This window comes from Candoia aspera, chromosome 7 (genome assembly GCF_035149785.1).
Source record: "Candoia aspera isolate rCanAsp1 chromosome 7, rCanAsp1.hap2, whole genome shotgun sequence".
NCBI classification, from domain to species: Eukaryota; Metazoa; Chordata; class Lepidosauria; order Squamata; family Boidae; genus Candoia; species Candoia aspera.
The window spans coordinates 26,493,387-26,516,063 of record NC_086159.1 but is presented as its reverse complement, the minus strand read 5'-3'; the positions used below and the strand labels follow the sequence as shown (position 1 = coordinate 26,516,063).

The window sequence follows — 22,677 nt, the reverse complement described above, 5'->3', positions numbered from 1 at the left end:
ATACCCAGATATAATAAGTTATAAAGACATCATTTTGTTGTAATTATCCCTAATAGTTACAGCTAAAGTATTCCTAGAAAAGAAACCTACAGTAGTTCACGGGAGGTGCGTTTTTTGGAACCCCAATGAGATTTAAATTGAATATTGAAGACAGTTGAAGACAGCTCCATGATCTCCTCTCAGAAATGATCCTCAGAATAACTCTTTATCCTTACATATTCAAGTTAAATATGTAGTTCAGGGATGAGGAAATAAGTGAAAGAAACCTGTACTCTTATGTATGTTATGTCATAACTGGACCCTTTGAGCAGAAAGTTTTTGGATTCCTTGTGGTCTAGTACCAATTGGTTGGTGGTTCATACCTTCTTAGTACATGGTAAGAGGAAGCTGCTTTGCAAAGCAAGAAAATACAAGTAAATGTTTATATCGTCTCCAAGTGATCAATGGCAAGAAAGGAGATGTTTATTAAGTGGCAAAATCTCTGAAATTCATCTTACAAACTTACCAATTTAATAAGATGGGGTTGATAAACTCAAAACACGAATGAAAACAGATCCCTATTTTTGCCTCCCCACTGTAATCAATCATATACTGTATATGGCATACCTCTCCCTGCTGAATTGACATCAGTTTCCTGTAGTAAAGTGTCATCAAGTATACTTAAGCTTATCAGCTATGTTTTTCTAGTTCAAAATTGAAGTGGAGTATGATTACTTTAATAACATAAGCTTGCATCACTATAGAAATATGATTATTATAAAGCAAATTTACAGCCAAGCTATCCTAGCCTTGTTGTTTGTAACTTCCTATAGGTGGGTGTATTCTGATCAGTGTGAGAGAAGCTTGGCATCATTTTGCACTCCAGTTGGCAGTGGGAAAAAATTACAAGTAATATTGTCTCCTAGCCTGTGATAACATTAACTGGTAAGCCAGATACATACCCACAAGGCTCTCATATATGGGGAACTAATGCTTTTTAATATGAGTGATTTAGCATTCATCTATCAAATGAATAAAGTTACAGAAAGCTGTGCAAAGCATGCATTCATAACCAGGGCTGTGGCTCTCTTTTCCTTTCTTATCTTTCCCTGATCTTTTGCCCTGTCAACACAAAGCACATTACACTATGAAATGTTCCAATAAGTTGTAGTATTTTCGCAGTTCATTTCTTTCTGGATGTGTTAGAACAAGCTGTTTAGTAGCAGTTAGATTCAAAAGAGAGCTAGGTGCTGGTCTCTCTGTAGAATGTATCATTACTGTCTACCCAGGGAACCCCCTTTCTTATTTTCCAGTTCTGCAGACTTGAATCAGTTATTTAACCCTTTTAGCTCATAATCTCTGCTTGTGAAAGCAATACATTGTGGGTATTTTTTATTACATTTGTTTTTGCTTTCTTTGATCAGAATTGAATGATTTTGGGGTTTTTACTCTGAATCAGTACTTTTAGGTGCTAAATAATACTACTTTGCATGCTTGTGTGATCAGCCAAAACTTATTGCATGTCTAATGTAAAAAAAAAAGGTGATGTATGGATATCAGAAGTGATCACACAAGGCTGCAAGATGCAGACAAGTACACAACTTTTGGTGTGTTTTTGATCTAGGTGGACTCCAGTACTGGATGAACTACTCCCAATGACCTTGCTTATTCTACTTGGAGCCCATTACATGAAACCAGTTGATTAATTTGTTTAGAGGGTTAATGAAAGCCTTTCCAGGTTAATAACTAGAGTCAAGGTTTCTCAAGTTGTGTTTCTCTTCTTCAAGGCTTAGTTTTTTGTTTTTGTTTTTAAAGACAACACTCTATTGTACAGCATAAAGGTTGTTTTCTCCCCATCCCCCCTTTGCATACTGTCTCCCCTTCTGCCCTGCCCGCCTGCATGCCATGGAAGATGACATGGAGCTGTCTAGCGTGCGTGCGCAAACACAAACTCTGCTGATTTGCTCCTGCCCGAAAGCCCAGGTTATGGATTCATACATCACCTGCCTGTGTAAAATGCATGTGCATGCTGCCGTCCTCAATAACCGGAATGTGTTTTCTGTTCTTTTTGTTTTTGTTTTGTTTTGTTTTTTTGTTTTGTTTTTGTGTGGATTTTCTGCAGTGTGGTTTACCAGGACGGATTTTACGGTGCTGACCTCTATGTAAGTACATACACTGGAGCCTTTTCATCTCCAACCCATGACAAGCCAGCCTTTTTTTTGTTGTTGTTGTTCTTGTCATTCTTTGATGATGATGTTTTTGGTTTAGTCTTGTGTTAATATAATTTTCTTTAATTTTCTTCTTCCCTGTGGATATATATTATATATTAAAGAATGCAAGCATGTTTCTCTGTTATTGCACTTGACCCTGGGTGCAAACCTGAGCTGGGTTTTCTGACCATTGCCAGGTTCAATATACTGAGTGTTCTTTTCACAAAGGTATGGTATAGCACTAATCAGCCTGAGATATGATCAGCAAATGAAAATTTCCATCATTGCCCTGTTAATTGGCATAATTTGGATACCCAAAATAAGAAGGCTGATCTTGCCTCAGATCATTCCTTTCCTTTACCCCTTTCCTTTCTCTTCTTGAGATTTTTTGAAAGCTTCATTTATGTAGGGAATAGAATCTAAGGTCCACAAACATATAAAGGTGAATTTGTGGGCCTTTTGCAGCATGTTAAATATTTTACTCAAGAGTGATTATATATATATATATATATATAGAGAGAGAGAGAGAGAGAGAGAGTGTTAGCATTTTGACACTTTATCTCCTAAATGTGATGATACATATTTCACATACTTACTTTGTTCTCCATAAATCCCCTGAGTCAAAAAATTAGTTTAAAAGGGTATTTTCTTGTACCTTCTGAATCAGCTGGTCCAGTTCACAGCAGTCCTTATACAGGCTTCCCCTACTCGATGCCTTCCAGATTGGACTGACTTTGGCCATGCCCCTGCCAGCTGGGATTTATGGGAATTACAGTCCAACATATCTGAAAGGCATCAAATTATGCAAGATTTAGAATTTAACAAATGCAAGCTCTAAGTCAGCATATGGGCACCTAAGAACTGTAAAGTAAGCATTTGTTTACTGCCCAGAAATCTGTGGCTGTTTGGTGGTCATAAGCACAACCAATAAAGAATATCTGATACATTTCTTAGATAAGGTAAAATACAGCTGGCAATCAAACTTTTCACTAAATGAATTTAAAGTATAATTCTGATTGTGAAGTCAGTGGAAGAGTAGAGACAGCAGAGACATGATCTTTGTGGTGATATTATAGTGAATGTAATATAATTACTATTAAAGAAAGTAATTTCATTTTAAAAGGCATATAATTACTGAAATTCATTCCAGATAATAGATGAGGCAACCTTCACTTGCTTTATCAGTTTCTATGACTCTTAAAAAGATGCTTCCCTTGCAGAAGCTAGATACAGCAAATTAGGGAGATATTCTGTCTAATGAACAGAACTGTTACTTCAAGTTGTTGTAAGCATCACTTGTGCCCTTTCTACCTTGTTCAGATTTCATTATGTAATTTGTGTAGAAGAACAGAAAAATGGCTACTCTTCCCCCTTCTCACAGCACTGCTGAAATAATATCTTATACAGAGAAGATGCAATGAAAATATAAGCAAATGGATGACATCCTTTGTGGTGTATTTTAATGCAATGCAATAAGAGAAGTGTTCAGCTTGGTAATTCCCCAACTTACTCCTCTAGTATAAAGGAGTAATACTGGGAGTGTAGCATCATCACAATATCCCCTATTGCAAAATACCCTTGATATTTACTTAAGGTCTAGAATATATTGTTTTTAACATTCAAATGGATATGTCATTCTTTGAGACTGGTGAGAATAAATACATCCCTCAAGATGGATGAACCAAACTTTCTCCATTGCTTTTCATTGCTAACTGAAGTGAATTGTGATGGTGACAGTCAGTAACTTCTAAGCCATCTGCTTTCTGCTGTTTTAATTGGCATATATCAAAAGGGTGCTGTTTCTCCATAATAATTCACCAGCAGTTCATTTTCCTGCTTCTGTGGGAAAATCACTATTGTGGGAGGAATGAAGAAAGCATCAGCGATGTGTAGCTATGCTAGAAATATAGAGGAAGCTTTCTTTAAAAACTGGAATGAAAGAAGGTTTAAACAAAACCATTCCCATGAAACTCAGTTAATAGCAACATATGGAACTGAGATGATAGGAAGCTAGAAAGAGAAAATAGTGGTCTCAGATTCCACTTACATCTTTTGCTTTTCTATTTTTTTTCTTGTCCTTGTCTCCCTCTTCTTTTATGGGGCAAACATCCCTAGCTATTTTGTTTCCATGCTAAAGATTTATTGCTCTCTGGCATTAAAAATGCAGCCCCAGAGTGCATAGTGTAGGTGTGGAAAGTAACAGCTTTGATCACAGCTTCTACTCGTGTGGTTCATTTATTTCACAAAAGTGGCTATCCTAAAGGACCAAACCTTTCTGTGAAACGTGTGCTTGCATCCTAAGGAAAGAAAAGGCTGGTAAGCCCTTTCCTGGGCTTTTTTGTGTCTGATTGTTTCCCTCCACAGCTGTGTTTTTGAATTGCTCTTCCTGTGTTCTGTTATAGAATAGTCTTACAGGAACCAATCATTAGCGCTAAAATACCTCAGGTAGGAGTGCCAGTGTGACCTGCCAACCAATCAGATTGTGGATTGCAGTGGGATAAAGAAAAAAATTGAATTAATACTAACAGTTCCAATTAGAGATGGGAACAGAGTCTTTTTTAAAAGAAAAATAAAAGGCCAACATAATGTGTGTGAGCATGTGATCAGAACTCTCATTTGTCTCAGTGCTGCACAAATCCCATAACATAGGATGGTTTTTCTAAACCTAGGTAGCAAACTAGGAAAACACAAGCATAATACAAGCATGTGTTATTTTTTTTCTTTTGTGTTCCTTATCCATACTTTCTAAGGAGCATATATAATAGTCATCTTGAAAGCAAGCTTGGGAATCCTGTTGCTATGCATTCTTCTTTTAAAAATAAATAATCTGTTGTAGAGAAGCACAGAAGTGAACACTTTAATTGCAGAGTTAAAAAAAAATGCCGAAACCATTGACTCTCAACTATTTTCTGAGCTAGAGTAACTATCAATAATAAGCAGTGTCAAGATAGAACCTTCTAGACCAGTGTTTTTCAACCTTGGTGACTTTAGGATGGGTGGACTTCAACTCCCAGAATTCCCTAGCCAGACATGCTGGTTGGGGAATTCTGGGAGTTGAGGTCCACCCATCTTAAAGTCGCCAAGGTTGAAAAACACTGCTCTAGACAAGAGGTAGACTGTACAGTATAATGATAATGTCTCACAGATGTGAGGCAGCATAGCACAGAACAAAAGTACAGGTCTTTACAAGTTACTCTGTGTGGGTATATTGGATCACCTTTGAAACAACTCTGCAATCTTTGAGGCAGCATCCTAAGGGTCACTAGATAAGCATTTCCCCCTCTTCGAAGTCAGACACTGGACCCCTCAGCCTTGAAGGGAGAACTCTGACTGTGGATCCATTTTTCTCTCCAGCTTGCAAGTCCAGCTGTTTCTGAGTTTGAGTGATTCTAACATTGAAAACTCTTAAAGGAGGCCAAAATTATCTATGGAGTCCTTGGTGGTCTCTGAGCTTGGTTGTTTGCTTGCAGACATTTCATTACCCAACAAGGTAACATCATCACTAGGTTCTAAGAACTACCAAGGAGAAAACCACACCCCCACCAACACTGGCTGGGAAAGCTACTGTATATAAACAGGCAGCAAACCTCACACTCATTAGCACTGATGATGTTACCTAGTCGGGTAATGAAACGTCTGCAAGCAAACAACCAAGCTCAGAGAACACCAAGGACTCCACAGTTCAACCCTGAGCTACATATATTCTCTTCTATTGCAAAAACTATCTGGGATATCTGCTTCATTTCCCCGCTTCTAAGCTTCAGCCACTAGGGTAGTGGATATTTTGGAAACTGTTTTCACAACATGTTAAGAATGCTCTGCCGATTTTCACATACTTAACTGTGTGGCAGAATATTTTTGTCAACTTAATACTGGGGCCCTGATTTTTCAGTGTTGCAGCCCCAAAATGTATCAATCTGGGGGAAAAAATGACTCTCGGAAATGAAATTTAGTCCCCCAGGAGAGTTTAAATGCTGCATCTGAATATGGCTTAAGCTAGTTCTCTCAGAACACTTTTCTCTACGACCCGGTGTTCCCTGGATAAACACTGACATATCCTGAATTCACAGCCATTCAGTTAAGCCTAAACGCTGATATTTTAGAAACATGGTCAGTTGCAATAACTGACTACAATTATTTTGTAATTTTCTAGTTGCTACAATAAGAGGAATTCTTGCTTTTATTTATAGGTATAGAAATATAATCTTCAATGTATTCTCAAGAATTACACTTTTTCATGCGTTAAGAACTTCCAGTCCATGTTCTATTATTGGAAAACAGATGAGATCCTCTTTTTTTATTTTTTGCTTTTAAAATTTGAACCTGCTGTCCCAAACCCCCAAATTTGATGCTATGCTTTAAAAATCCTGAACATATATCTTATGGTGTTAAAAGTACGTATTTGGGATTAAAGTTCACTCAGTACTTCAGGGGAAAAGATTCCAAAATTGTTAATTTATAATAGGTTTTTTTTTTTTTTAATTCATACATTGATACAGAAATGTGTTTCTGAATCAGCACCTGCAAAGATGAGATCAAGTAGAATTCATCCTTCCCAGCATTATATATTTGTCACACAGGAGCAAATGTTCTGGCAAGGTCATGACTACGTGTATGGGAAAGCAAACATATTTTTGTCCAACTTGCATCTTGGAATGAATCTCTGGCCATTATTTGAGAGCAAAAAGAAACTTCCAGCAAGATCCTTCTATGTTTAAAGCTTCAACTTCCATAATTTCCTGCTGGCTGAGGGATTCTTTAAATTGAAATTCAACACATTGGAATGCATCAAAAAGCAGAAGGCTTGTTTAAGGCATCAGTGTAAAGAAAGCTAATAATACAGAATTTAAGGAAGGGAGCTGAGTTTTTATTCTTCAAGTTGGTTCTATAAAATGAATCTTACGAGTTCTATAAACTTCTAGTAGTCTATATATTTCCCTATGGTGACAGGAATATAAGTATAAAAACAATTCTGGAGCCTTGCAATTTGACTGAACCTAGAATCTTTCCATTTGTATCCATAAATGTTGATCTGTGTCTTAGCAGGTGGTTATTCATCTTTAAAGTTTTGGTACTGGGATTGGGAAGCTGTGCCTTCCACAAGTTGCCTCAATATAATTCACCATTAGCCGTATTTTCTGGACTGGTGGAGTTTTCACCAACTTCTTGAAGGCCACAAATTCCTCACATGACATAAAATAAAACTGTCTAATTTACTGGCATTTCTGTAATTACCATTTGACCGATATACTTTTAAAGTTTATTTTATTTTATCAATTTAGAAGCTACTTCAGTTGCTCTAGAAACTCTAGATGACATTCAATGTTATAATAAATACATATTGTAAAGTGGTGTAACATGATAACCAGTGCAGCTCATGAAATAGAGCTGTCACATAGGCAAAACACTTTATACCACATTCTGGACCAGCTGTTGCTTCCAAATCATCTTCAAAAGAAGCTCCATGTACCATTCTTGGCAATAATCCAGATTAGAGGTAACTAAGGCATGAGTGACCAAGAGAAAGACCTGTAAATGTTAAAGACGAGTGGGGAAGTGTTGAACCCTAAGGAACCCCGTAAAGCAGAAACCTTCAGATCAAACTTTCTCCCTTCATAAATGCCAACTGGAGCAGATCTTGGAAAAAGGAGTACAACAGCTTTAACACCCACCCACCTCTGCAAATCCTTGGAGGCTCTCCAGAAAAAGAAAATGATCAGGTATCAAAAACTGCTGAGAGGTCAAGTAGAAGCAGAACGGTTGCAACACCCCTATCCTAATTCTGCCAATTTGCTATTCACAAATTGCAATCAATGCTGTCTCAGTACTGTACTCAGGCCTGAAACCCAACTGAAAGGGCTCCTGATAATTTCCTTCATCCTGGGCTCTTAGGAACTGAAGACCTACCATCTCCTCTACAACCTTATCCCAAAAGGGAAGGTTGGAGATAGTCAAAAATTACCTTAACAGTACAGTGTCCAGCGATGGCTTCTTGAGGAGATGTTCCACTGCCTCCTTCAAGGCAAGTAGGACCATCCCCTCACTAAAGGATGAATTTACTGAACAAAAATCACCTTGCAGATGGCCTTAGCCAACCAGGGGATACATGAATCTAACATACAGGTGGCAGCACCTGTAACTTAGAAGGTGTAAGTTAACATGACAAAAAAAATGCAACTCTCTCTCCATTGAAAATGTGTTGCTCCACAACAAGAAACCGTTAACATTTCTGTTAAGTTTGTCCGTTATTGGAAAAAAAATACTTAAACCAGGATCCATTTATTGGAATATATAAAGTCAGATATGTTTTGCTGTATTTTTGTTTATAGTTTACCTTGATATCTACTATTTCCAGGGCCTGTGAAGAGCACTAGGTTTCACTTCAGTGCTTGTCTAACATTGTGCTCAGAATACAAATAGGAAACCTTTCGCATATTGTAGGTCTCCTCGTGTCTACGTATGATGGGGAGAGGTTAATAAAAGACTCTTATAGCAGCACTTGAGACACATCAAGCTTAAATGAATTCCAGACAAAATGAATGAAACTAATCTCCATCTTCCCCCGTGGCTAAAGCAGCACTTGGACAGTCCTTGTTCTAATTTATTGCCCTGCACTGAAGTAGACAGCTGTACGGTAAAGAGCTCTTCCCTTTATCTTGCTATTGCTGATAACTTGATGACTGCCACATTGCAGTCACCTCTTCCTCATTCCTATTTGCATGAGGTGCTCAGGGCTGCCTTGTCTATAGGACAAGGGGATCTGTCATCACATGCCCACTGATGCCCAGTTGGGTTTGAAGGTGAAAAATAAAATAGTCTAAATAATTGAAATTTGGAGCATCAAGCACAACGATTATATTATTTGAAATGGAGGTTTTATTGTCCAGCTACAGATAAATATGAAACAGCTGGTCATGATCTGTCTCTTTTACTGATTGACAGGAACATGCTAAATGCTAGAATATTCTGTGGTGACTTAAATAACATTTGATTGGATGCAGAGAAATATAAAACAGATGGGAGGCAGGGAAAGGGAGAAAAAAAAAAAGCAAGTTAGTAGGCAAGTCTCTTCTGCCAAAGCTGCGGGAATTGTAGATATTATAAGCTTGGACTTGTTCCATGGAGTTTTAAATAAATTGACATAGCAAATTAGGAGTCCCTAAAATTTCACATTTCAAAAACCTTTTCCTAAGCAAGCTTATACTGGGATTTATATATGTGTTTCATGTACATCTAAAGCTCGTGTAGGTTGGGGAAGAAACTAGCATACATTATGCTTTTTCTTAGCCTAGCTGAAGTTGGCCTAGTAAATTTCCAAGCAGGCATTATCCATTCATATAATTAAATGTCCATGTTCTTTTGTCAGGGATGTGTTTTGAGCCCATCTCTTGATTTTATTTAATGGACATCTAACGGATGTGTTCAGATGACATGGTGCTGAAGTCAGCTACTCACCTTGGTTAACTGACTAATCCCATGTGTCAGCAGTGCATAATTGCCAATGATTGGGAGTGGTCATTTTATAAGTTTTCTTAGCCACCTCTTATTACGTGCCCCCCCCCCCCCGAAAAGGGAAAACAAAACCACAGTATCTTGATGGAGGTTGGCACCATGATAGACACAGGAACCATCCGGTCCCAATCTCTCTGCTCCCTTTTCATCCCCTATGTGGTTGTGGGGGCCAAAGAGTAAAAAGATGAGAGAGATGGAGTACATAGAAAAAGAAGGAATAGGTGACCCAACTGGCTTGATTGTTGGCAATTAGTTTAGCCCCAGGCTTAACCCTAACCCCACTGAGTTCTTTTCCAGTTAGTTTTCTGGGTTAAGGTATTTCTACAGCTTCCCTTGACCCGGTTAAACATGTTCTGTGAACAGATCCAAAAAACATTTGCAAGTTTCACATCACACAGATGTGACCATTCATGTATATTCAGCATTCCTTTTTATTAACAATTTCACATCTGTATCAGTGCATGCTTACCCCAAAATACACATCAGCTATTTTTAACTCCATTTTTCCAATGAATTATTTTTCCTTTTTTGTTGTTGTTTATTGTGCAGCCAGCTAAGAAATGTTAACATCTTGCTCTGAGTCCCTCAGTGGAGTCTCTGTTCCCTTCTCTGATATAACAGATGGGTTATTGCTTGTTATAATTATTAACATTTGTGGTGTGGGACAGGGCTAGGGTGGGAGGTTCTTTTTTATTTTGGGGTACTTGGGAATTGTTTAAGATTTGGAATGTTAACTCCAGTGGTGACTGACTGTTTATGTAATAGCAGGTCGTTGTGGCTGCACGCTCTAGTAATTGAGGCTGTGTACTTCACCGAGCTTGTGGTAGAGCCTCGGGCAAACTGCTGTCCCAAGAGAATGCTGGGATAGATAGAACTAGCCAATATGAGTCTGAACGTGGTGACTTTGCTGGTTGTTTTTTAGTTCCAAATGTCAGCATGCTTAGTTTTATTTTGATTTTAATTTAATTAATTAATGTTACACCATATCCCACCCCAATTCCAGTCCTTTTTTTCTTTACAAAAAATGCAAGTTAAAAAGACTTAAATGGGAAAAACATCTTTAGTTTCAAACTGCATCTTGTCCTCATATTCACAGTCAGGCTGAACTCAGCTGATTATCTCAAATGTCAAATTTAAAAAATTATGTTGGGAATGGAGCACACTGGGCACATTATGAGACAAGCTGCTCAGCAATCAGTGTTGCCAAAGACAAAGATGAATACATCTGAGCATGCCTGAATATCAGATGTGCTGAAAGTTCTGCAATCTGGATTTTTTTTTAATCAAGAAAAGAGATACCAATATGTCTGAAGCTTTGTTACAGCAGAGCTCCTTGCTGTAAATTCTTTTTCAGCTACTAATAGTCAGTAGAATGAGATTAATAAAGAGCTAAACAAACTCAGAATAGAGACAGTCACAAGGAGAAGCAATAGAACAGTTCTTCATTTTGGGACAGGAGTGGGTTTGAAGTGAGCTAATTTCAGAACCCTTTAAGTCTACCATTGCTAAGTAATCTGAGAAAGTCAGGGGAAAGTTTCCCTTTCTCCTCTCCCAAAAAGCTCTAAAGGTTAGACATTTTAAGATCTCTTTCCTTCAAAAAAAAAAGAAAAAAAGAGGGACCTCAATATTCTATAGTAATTGCTATAGATTTGCCTGTCATGAAATAGCTGGATAGAGAGAAGATAACACTGTTCATACTTAGTTTACATTCATGAAAACTGTTCCATGCCATGAACACATCTGCATTTTCATTCCCAATTCCTCCTCCTCTACATTTCAGTCTTCAGAATTCAGTAAAGCTAATAAAAACCAGACACTTGAAATGGTAATTACAATTACTTGATACAACAACTGTTAATGGTTGATACAACTATTAAGGAAGGGGGAAATCACTTCTCTGGATTTTATACCCTTATGGCTGATTCCAGTGCTTGACAATTACATGTGGGCCTGAAATAATAGAAAATACAAGGAAGGTAAAACAGTATATTTCAGTAAGCCAACTTAGACTGGCTCACTGAATGAGTATGAGTGTTTTTTGAGTTTCAGAGGAATCTTTATTCATCACTAAGATTGTTTTGCAGGTTTCATATTTTTTGCTGATTGTCATAACATTCAGTCTTCTAAAGTTTAACACTATTTTTTAAAGCTAATTGTTAATTGATAAAATTGCAAGACTGTAATTATTTGCTGCCATGGCTTCTAATCTGTGAAGGCCTTTTATATGTTACGTGAGATGAGATTTCCCGAAGAGAGATTTCCATGCACAAGATTTTAATAGTTTAAAGCTTTGTTATTGGTGCATCAGTTATCTTAAATACAGTATTTCTGTATTGAAATTACAGTGAAATGTGCAGCTATCTGCTTTCTTTTCATAATGATCGCACTGGTCGCCTGTTGCAGTCTTGTATTCTTGATTATTTTTTAATTTCCCAAGCAATATTATAATAGGTATACCTATTATAGTAGGTATAGCACCAAAACAAGATTGTTTCATAAATTCATTCTTCCAGCATCCAGATGAATTAAAGGACTAAAAGGAAACATGAAGTTTCTGGATAGCAATGATAACATAGCCAATGGCATGCTGGTTACTCTGTAATGTGAAGAATTGAACATAGCCCCTTCTTAGAGAATTTCTGTTTAAGACAGACCCACTAAAGTTAGTTCTACGCAAGACTGAGGAAACGAGCACATTTGTAATTTTGACAGCATGTCATGAATGTTCTCACAGAATGGCTGTTTTTGAAAGCTTGCACATTTACTAAATGGCTGTCATGGTGGACATGGGCCAAGTAAAATAAGTAAATAAGTATACACATGCATACACACATTTATATTTACGTTTACCAGAAGACTAATCACTCTAGCCATTCCCCTGTCCCAGATGCTCTGTGTGTTCAACATATCTTTTTTTCTTAGGTGGAGGTGGATATGTGCACATTTTCATACAAAATATTGGGCTGTAGGCACCCATGATTTCTGATTTCTTAGATTACCCTTTGAGCCTATTTTAGGCCCAGATACATCCTTATAAAGACAGATTCTGCTTTGTACCACACTAACTTCCCATTTTAAAAAAAAGATAGATACAAAATAATTAAAACTGGAAGGAGCAACAGAAAGCCTCCCCCACTGTAGGAAATGTAAGAAAGAGGATTGGCTTTTACTGAGACAGGATTATGATGTCCAGGCATAGGACAAAATAAAAGGAAGGTCATATGTAGCTAAATGAAGACTCTTAAAGGTTAAACTTTAGAATCTGATATTACAAAACCAAGCAAAAGCCATTATGGAGATTTTGGCAGAAAAAAAACCCATATAGCAGTGAATTTACAGCCATTAAGTTCTAAATTAAGTGAAGGAATTGGCAAGGAAGAGATTGCAAGAGAGAAGATTATATCAGGAAGATAGTGTTTAAGTTATTGGAGACACTCAGAGCTTCATCTGGAGAGTCTTCTTTTCAGAGGTCATTTTAATATGCCTTACATATATGGAATTCCTTTCCTAAACATTAGCTTGTGTAGGTGTTTGATTTTAACGTATAGCCCTGGAAACCTCTTAGGAGATCTGTTACGAACAGCTCTTCTTATGTGTGACTATGCAAAAAATAATAACTTACTTTGGGCATGGTGGCATTAGTTGCTTTGTTTTTCACTTACCTTGGTTTAGCTAACCCAAACAATGACTAAGTAGCTCATAATCTCTGTTAATGATTTGGACAAATACTGGGATGTTTTCCCCACAAATAATCAACAATCAAATTGTACAATCTCTTGACAGGTTTATATTATAAAATAAGTTCTGATTAAAATTATAATTGTGGGTAACAGTGCTTTCCTCCCATAGACATTCTTTTATATTGATTACGGTCAGGGTGATCACCAGCTTTATGTTTGATATTCTTGTTAATAAATAGACCTACAAGCACTATGATAGTACAGCCTTTTCCATTTGATTTGCTTACTGATAAAGGACTTTTCATCAGGTACTGCATTGGGGAGATAGCAAAATATATGTGGATCGGGGAATGTTTTCATAATTAATTGTGACATGGGAGTTGATGCAGTTTGAAACATTTCTTCTGTACATGTGTTGTATATATCACTCTACTTTGTTTAAGGAGAAAGGTATCTATAAAGCCAGTTCTTTTTTTCCTGCAGGGTGGATATGCAGCCTACAGATATGCGCAGCCCGCTACTGCAACAGCAGCCACTGCTGCTGCAGCTGCTGCAGCAGCTTACAGTGATGGGTATGTAAGGAAAGGCGTGGTTTTGATGTATCTGGAGAGTATTTCATTTTAACAGTGTAGTACATTTCCTGATATTCCTCAGTATGCATCCTAGCTGCAAATGCCAAAAGCATGACTTCCAGTTTTATTGCTAGCAAATGTTAAGTGAAAAGAAACGTTATAAGCCTAAGGATTTATGTGTTTCCAAGAGAGGTAGCTGGATTTTGCAGTTATGCATCAGGATCAGTGTTTGCCAACCTTGTTCTTGTCTCTGGGCAAGGCAGAGTCGATTGCCTTTAGGGCTGCAGTCTATACTCCTGATGGCATTTTTATGGAATTTGTGCTGTTTTAGAGTGCAACCAACAACCCCCAACCATTGCTTTTTGCCTCCAGCCCCCTGCTCTGGATCTGAGGGGTTACGGAAAGTGGCTTACAAATTGTGAGAAAGGAATATATTGGAGATGAATTATACCTTGCTGCCATACTTGGGTAATAGTCCGTGGCCACACAAATAAGGCATCATTGATTTATACATACGTTGGTCACTGCAAGTTATTGTGTAGCTCAGCATAATTGTTCTCTAGAATCACAATCATTAAGCCAATGATGGAGAGAATGGGATGATTTTCTACCTGTGAAAAGGCCATACACACTTGCTGAGCATAAAAACACTTTTGATGATAAGCCCTATGACAGCAGGTAGCTGTCATAAGTAGGAATGACAATATAAAGCCTTCGCATGAAAGTACAATACATATCACTTTCATTCTTGTGCTGCACTTTTGTCTTCAAACACCTTCCAGCGTCTTGTTTGGTGTTACAGCCATAACAGCAATAGATACTTCTGTTCTTGAACCTAAAAGGACTCTGGATGCTGTGAGAGCACTTTCTCAAGGGGAGAGCTTGATTTTCCTGCAAGGGTCGCTCACACTTATTTCTTATTTCCACGGGATGATCAGTTAGAGCTGCAGGGCTGCAACTAGGGTCTGTGTCACCTGGGGCAAACATGAATTCCGCGCCCATTTTGGCACACACCCCCCAGCGTGACGCCTGGGGCACATGCCCTGGTTGCCCCCTCTAAAGCTGTCTCAACTTTAATGGAAGTCTTGTAGGTTTATGTGTTTTTCAGTCTAAAATTGTGAAATTCTGTTAAACAAAAATATATTTTCAGAATAAGACTCAAAACACGTTTACTGTAGGCCTACCTTTCTCACACCCAAGCACCACCACCACAATGTAGAATGTGCTTCTTTTAAAATGAAGCCTTTTTGTTTTAAAGTATTAAATTGTGAATACTTGGGGTTAGCACCCTTGAATATTGATCCAATAATTCCTTCTTGAATTAAACAAGTTCTTTAGATATGGAGGAGGAGAAAATAGAGGTGGGGTGGAGGCAGGAAGTTCATACATTTCCGTTTCTTCTGATGACCAAGGCCTTTATCAGACTGACAATTTTTTCCTCACTATCCCACCCCTCATTTTTTGTTTTTTGTTTAGTTACGGCAGGGTGTACACAACAGACCCTTACCATGCCCTTGCCCCTGCTGCTAGCTATGGAGTTGGCGCTGTGGTGAGTATGGTTTTTCCTCTTCCTTGGTGATTTTGTACTTCTACCAAGAGGTACAGGTAGTCCTTGCTTAATGATGCTAATTGGGACTGGAAACTATCATTAAGCGACATGGTTGTAGGTTGAAAAACCACATGACTGCGCACTTAGAGATGGTAGTTCCAGCAGTCCCAGTTGCCATCGTTAAGCAAGGACCATGAAGATCAGTAAATGAGGACCTCACATGACCGCAGCTTGCAACTTCCTGCTTGCTTCCCCCTTGACTTTCCTCATTGGAAGCCAGCAGGGAAGGTTGCAAATCACAATCATATGACCACGGGATGCTGTGGCGGCCATAAGTACAAGGACCAGTCATAACTACCGCTTATTCGGTGCCGTCGTCAGTTCAAACGGCTGCTGAACGAGTGGTTACTAAATGAGAACCACTTCTCTTGTCTACAGTATTCTCAGTTGAGTAGTCTCAGGAGTTGTGTCATAAAGAATGTATCCAGCATATTGGTTAACTGCTAAACAATGCTAGTGAAGGATTGTAAGAATTAAAAAGTAAGACAAGGATATGAGAAAGTTAATGCTAGCCACCAGTCCCACTGTAAATGGAATGCTATGGTCGAATTACCAAACAGGAAATGAAATCTGTATGTAGCATGATTCCCAGAGAAGGTCTTGAATACAGTCAGAGCCTTATATCATATTCCTACCATGTGCATTGGCATTGGCATTTTGACATCAAAGGGACTAATTTATTCTTTTGTTTGTATCCAGAGCCATTGTTCTGTTTTTTTGTTTTAATGAATGATTACAAATGTAACTAATGAAGCCAATAATTGATTTTAACCTTGGTAATGAGTGTACTGGAGCTGAAGGACTTGAAGTTCATTATTCCCAATTGATTTTGTTAGGAAGCTGAGCAATAAGGCCTGGACCTGGCTACTTTCCTTTTCAGAGTTAAATATTCTCAGATGTTATCATCATCACAGAGCAGTCTATCTGCAGATCTTCTGATTTGCATTTAAATAATCTTAGGATAACTTGTAGGACATTCATGCTTTTTAGTATGAAGAAACTGGCTAGGAAGAAGAGTAGCAGAAGAACTACAGAGCAAGGACAAAGAGAAATTCTGTTCAAGGAAAACATGGTGAAAAATTGTCATAGATAGCCTAGGATTAATGTTCTTGATCCAGAAGATAATATGGGACCAGGCTTTCAGAAACCTACACTTCAGGTTAGTTGGCATCCAAGGAAACTTTTTTTTTAAAAAAAGATATTCTATGGCTTTTTAAATCATATAGGGGGTTGCATGGGAAAATGGTCTTGCATGCATCATTCTTTTTTTTAAAAAATCTTTAAATTTCCTTTTTTTTTTTTTAATTCTGCAGGCAAGTTTATACCGAGGTGGCTACAGCCGATTTGCCCCTTACTGAAGTGACATGAGCCCCCCCCTGCAAGTGGGACAGCCCCCTCCCCCCAGTTCATGAGGCCTGGCTATTGCAATATTTACTAGTAGAGGAACTCTATAGCAAGAAGAGGAGGAAAACAAAAGAAAAAAACAAGAGAAATACTTTTTTATACCTCACTATGTTCTTTAAATATGTATTTTTCCTTTAAATTTCTGCCTTTAATTCTTTTGTTCCAAAGATTGTGCATTTTTTTGATATTTTTTTTCAATCATTTGTTTTTAACTGTGGTAAACATAATGCATTTTTGTGTCTATATATGCATAGTTTATCCTACCAATCACAAAAAAGAGATAAATAGTGCTAAGGAGTGCTGTTAGGAATCAGTATCATGGAACGTAGTCAGGAATATGTAGATGTTTATTTTTCCTGGGTCTGATGCCCAAGAGCCAGGATAGTGAGGAAAGTTCCCTCTGGGGTGGGGGAGGGGGGCAATGTTGGTTGCCTGCAGCTGGAACTTGCATGCTGGTTGGAAACACAGACATCTCCTCTTTTATCACCAGCTGGCACTCATGGTCTCAGGACAGCTCCAGAAACGTCAAGATTTTTATAATTTTCAAGACAAAACTGCTCAAAGCTGCCCAAAGACTTCATCTAATAATGGTTTTAGGGGACAAGACTTGAAATGAATGCAGACTCCTATCTTTAATTATTATGATCCACCCTACCATGGCTTTACTTTAATCATTCCGTTGCTATGGTTTTCCTCTCTTCCCACCCTTCCCTCTTTTCTGGTGGAGTAGCAAGTTTGGGGCAATAACTATAGAATTTGGAGCCATGATGGAAATATTTTTTCTTTAGAAAACCAAGAGTTTAACTGCAAAGTTCTACATATTCTGAGGTTCTGGACTAGTGATTATGGGAAAAGCTTGCACAGGGCTACTCCAAGCTCCACCTCCGCTGAACAAGATTCTCCTTTTTCACCCTGAGGCAGTTAGCTTTGCTACAAGTATGTTATCAAAAAATTGCATGAAAAGAGAAAAATGCATTCTGGACCAGAAAAGTAGGGAAAGCAGTGGGGAGGATTTTTTTTTCTTTTGTCGTAACACTAATTTGGAAACCATGCCTGCATTAGCATTGGCATCTGGAAACAAAGAATTTCCAAACATAATATAAAAGCAGAATTAATGTTTACTCTGATTTGCAACCAGAGCCTTAACGGTTGCCTGTCTGAAGACAAGCTGCTCAGTTGGGTTAATACTGCCAGTTTGGAATTGAGAAAGGGCTTCAAGAAAACTCTGACCCTGGAGATTGTCCCATGCTGGAATATCTGCCTGGAATACTCTTTCTTGTTCTACAGATGGGAGTCTTGTAAAATGAAAACGTATGCAATTTGATGTCAAGCAAACCATGGCTCTCAAATATTTTGCCACTAATTATAGAAATCAGAATAGCAAAAGGGATCCTTTTTCTTCTTCTACTGTTCCATTATTTTTTCAACACCCCCAACAGATGCCCACGGATTTATCTTAAAATCCGTCGCCTCTCTGACTTATGGCTAAGATCAAGTGTACCATCCTGTGTAGTGTAATTTTAAAACCATACCCATTACAGAAGCACAAGTCCCTTTTGTTCCTGGTCTCCCTAAATTAGTATTGGAGGACTTTTCAACTAGAAATAGGCAGTTGGGTAGTTGAAGCCCTTTCTGCTCCTATTATCTTTTGCTCCAGAGTGATAGAAAAGGAGATCTGAAAACCTTCAGTGATATCAAGTGAGTACACTGATCCAGTAATATACAAGTCATACATCTTTGCTTCCACTGCCGTTGTATTCTCTTGTGGCTTACCAGAGAGCACCTGGACTGCTAGAGAGGGTGCCTGAAGAGATCTTAATTAAGTGAGAGAGTCTAATAATATTGCTTATCTGAGGAAGGGGGCACCAGACTATTAGATGATTGGCCACTTTTTTATTGTAGTCTTGTTTTTAAGCCAAGCTGCTACAACAGTTTCTGAGTTTGTTTTTGTATATGCATATATGCATATCCAGTTTAAAATGAGGAGAAGAGAATAGGAATAATATTCGTGTCACAAAATTGCAGAAATAAGGAAGGAAGAACGGATTTTCCAGTTGCTTTCATCCCAAGGAGGATGGCATTTGACTTCTGCCTGTGGAATGAGGCACATCAGAGTTCCACAGTGAAGAACAACTATGAGAGAAGAATCTTGTGTTGACATTATAGAAAGAGATACAATCTGGAGAGCTCTAACAATTCTTGGGTCAAAAATTTTTTTTGTTTACAGTTGAAAGATTGAACACTGGATATTGATGAATCTTCCAAGCTGTATAATTTTATTAATTTTTTTGTGAGTACTGTTCAGTGCTGCTCATAAAAGACAAAGGTGGAGTCCTTTTACAGATTGTTCCTGGATTGAAACTCAGTCACCCTGGCTGTCACCTAAGTTATATCACTAGCCTTCCAGCTAAGACATGTCTCTAGTCTAGTTCCTTAGCTGTTAAATGGAAGAACAAAGCATTTGCCTCTTTTGTGAAACACAAATATGTGATGAAGTATACTATTCCTATTAATGCCTTCTCATCTCTCAATTTTTCCAAAGCCTGAACCCCCTTTGCAACAAAGCAAAATTTTAGCAAGATAATGTTTACCTTCTGATTTCTAGAAAAGTTGAAACATCTTCATAGGTGGTAATACAAAGTCAAGGCTTCCAGTTACAGATGTCTAGTAGATATGTAGCAGGACACTTCAGGTTTCAAGAACAGAAACCAGATTGGGGTGGATGTGTCTTCTATTGCAACCCGCACCTAATTAAAGAGTGTGCAGGCAGCCTGGGAAATAGAACGTGCCTGTCATTCTCCAGCATGCTGGCATCTGAGGGATCCATGGCAGTGGGGGCCGGGGTGGGGTGGGGTGGGGAAGAGGCTTAGGAGTGTGTTGACTGTCTGAATGGGCTTTACTATAGGAAGACAAAAATCCTAAAGGACAAGGTGAAGAACCAATGTAACATTTTGTGTGTTTTTATTCTGATATTCTCCTGAGAATTTCAAACATGGTTGTAGTATACACCAGTATACTTGATTTTTTGTTGTTGTTGTTGCATTGTTGCATAAAACACTATTTGGGTGATGTTATTGTCTGATCAACCCAACCTCTTCTGCTCCATTTCCTATCCACCCACCCCTGTTTTGAGGTTTTTATTTACAGTCTAATGAAACTAAATCTCCAATTAATGAGGCAAGTTGTCTTCTGGAAGAGTGAAACTATATTTTCAGGGTATTTCCTGAGTGTGCTGTTTTCCCCACCTGTTTGGTTAGATAACCTTAAGATTTGGAGTGTATTCCTGGCACACCTTCCGAGAAGCAAACTCTCATAAGCGCTCAGTTTGCAGAACTTACTGCCATGATGGTAGAGAAACGATGCAACATTGTAGTCCTCTGCAATTATTTTGTTTAGATGATACTTCAAGGCCTTGGACAATTAGAAGCTTCTTGTGAGGCTTTCAGATATGTAGAACCTAAACGCTGCCTGTTAATAAAGATGAAAACTGAGTAAAGGCCCACTCCTTAGCAATAGCAGATTTCCTGCAGATTTTTTTTTTTAAGCCGTCCACTGAAGTATTCATTTTGGCTTGTAGTCTGCCTCATGTCAATTAATTATTGACTTTTTAAAAGGAAAATCAGAAGCTTCTTACTTGTTTTCTCTCTTTTGGAGCAGAATATTCAAGTGCATTTTGCAGTTGCTTTGAGAAGCAATTGTCAAGGAATTTAGTCTATATATTCAGTAGAGTGATGTGTCACAATTTTGGCAGCTCTTTTTGCCTGGAATTTAATAAGTGATAAAGTAATCTTTCTGGGATTTAATTTGGTGTTTTTTTAATTTTGTTTTGTTTTAGTTCTGTTTGTAAATACCTGGGGCATGACCCTGGCATGATGACAAAAGTTGAGGCAGAACTGTAGGGCGGTCCCAAGATGACAGAGAGTTTACTGACCACCCAAGCTGACTTGGTAATACTTGTTGCTTGTCAGAAGAAGACCTAATATGCCCTGAACTGGCTTGACTCTTGGTGCAGTGTCTCCTGCACTTCTTCTTTGCCAGGTACCTTTGGGACATAGGATGCATTGTAATTAGATGCTCTCCCCTCCTCTGGATCCTTCCCCAGGATGCCCAAGCTGCTTGACCAGGATCCTGTTTCCTAACTGACTCTGGAAAAGTAGTATCTACATCCCAGGACTTTGTGGCAATCTCTAACATCCCTGTTCCCTCCCCTTCCCCCTGTTCAAGTATCATATTGTACAGTAGCTTTCAAACCATACAGTATTCATTGGGTTACTCTTATTATTATCAAGTAGCTGGAATTGTGAAGGTCAGAGTAGTTAGCTCTTTAGCTTTTATTCTTTTTTTTTTTTTGTATTATCCATGTGTATAAATTATTGATCATGTTGCTGGCTTTTATAAACTCTAAGCAAGGGAGGAGGAGTCTTTCTTCATCCTTTGCAAATGGTAATGAAGCACTGTTTTTAAATAAAAGAGAAACACCATCTACTGGACTCTTGTGTTTTCATTCCAAGCCTGTAAAATTTAGATGGATGGATAGATGTCCCCTGTCACTGTAATTATTCTGTTTTATTATGAGAAACAAATCTAATAGATTTAAGGCATAAATGTGAGACTCAGAAACTAGCCCTGGAGAGATGGATAAGATTCTGTTATGCCCAAAGTCTAAGCAAAATAATAGGTTATACAGTCAGGCCAAAATTTATCTTGTGTAATGATTCTGCTTGAAAATCATGGAAATTTTGTAATACTCTTTTTATGTTTACTGGATTTGTATGTCACTTTTTGAAACGAGTATCTTTCCACAGCAACTCAAGCAGAAGTTAAAACTATACCGTAAACAATACTCATTCACTGCAATGAATTGTTATGAGAAGTAGTGTTATTGGCTTTGCATAGAGCTATTAGTAAATTACGTTTTTTCCCTCCTTTCAGAGAAATAGTGTCATATAAAAGTTCAAGACTGAAGCCATTAGATAGCCAGATGATAGAGAGATGGCAATTCTAGTGTTTGAAAGAGATTCTAGCCTGGGTCAAGTAGTATAATAAAATGGATCCCTGGCCTGATAACTGACTATCTCCCCACCCCATACATCAGATTTATTCCATTTTTCAGAGGTACACACCTTGATTCCGAAGATGGGCAGTAGGTGAAAGGAAGAGTGTGTGTGATGCAGACCTGCTTTCCATTAATCAGATGGGACTAACTTCTATATTCTATATTTTGAGGATCTCTGGATGCATTAGGTTACAACTCTCATCACCCCATGCCAGCATGGCAATTGGTTAATGCTGGCTGGTGATGTTGGGAGGTACAGTTCAACATACCTGCTTGGCTTTAGGTTGAGGAAGGCTGTATGGAATCTTATTACATATATGTGATCTCTAAGGACATTTGTTGTGTTAATTTCTGGATTTTAAAAAATTTGTGTTTTGCCAGATTCTTGCTGCTTTGATCAATCAATAATCTCTTGATCTGAATTGATCATTGGCAACAGAATTGGATTAGTATTAAGAAAAGTCTGTCTCTGACTGAGACCTTGTGTAGCTACTTCTAGTCTAAGTAGACATTACTGGGTCACACAAATCAATATGCCTAACCATACATCCATCACTCCATAATAAAACAAATATAGCCTGGTAAGGATCTGGTAATGTATGGCAGGATGATACAAATAGCTAACCCTCTACATTTCTTAAAATTGCCCCTTGAG

General features: G+C 38.1%; 1 protein-coding gene across 8 annotated transcripts in view; it reads left to right on the top strand.

Annotated features, from left to right (window-relative positions):
• RBFOX2 (RNA binding fox-1 homolog 2) overlaps positions 1 to 21,449 on the top strand; it is a 202,796-nt gene extending 181,347 nt beyond the window's left edge. For 3 of the 8 annotated variants that reach the window (XM_063308962.1, XM_063308968.1, XM_063308969.1), the window contains 4 exons: positions 4,592 to 4,634; positions 13,865 to 13,953; positions 15,430 to 15,502; positions 16,876 to 21,449. In XM_063308962.1, the coding sequence (XP_063165032.1) occupies positions 4,592 to 4,634; positions 13,865 to 13,953; positions 15,430 to 15,502; positions 16,876 to 16,920 (250 nt within the window). In that variant the 3' untranslated portion in view covers positions 16,921 to 21,449. Of the gene's footprint in view, positions 1 to 812; positions 925 to 1,603; positions 2,069 to 2,101; positions 2,142 to 4,591; positions 4,635 to 13,864; positions 13,954 to 15,429; positions 15,503 to 16,875 lie in introns of those variants that run through there. The other 5 variants (XM_063308966.1, XM_063308963.1, XR_010068336.1 and 2 more) reach the window with 4 other exon arrangements.
• Positions 21,450 to 22,677: the final 1,228 nt, after the last annotated feature.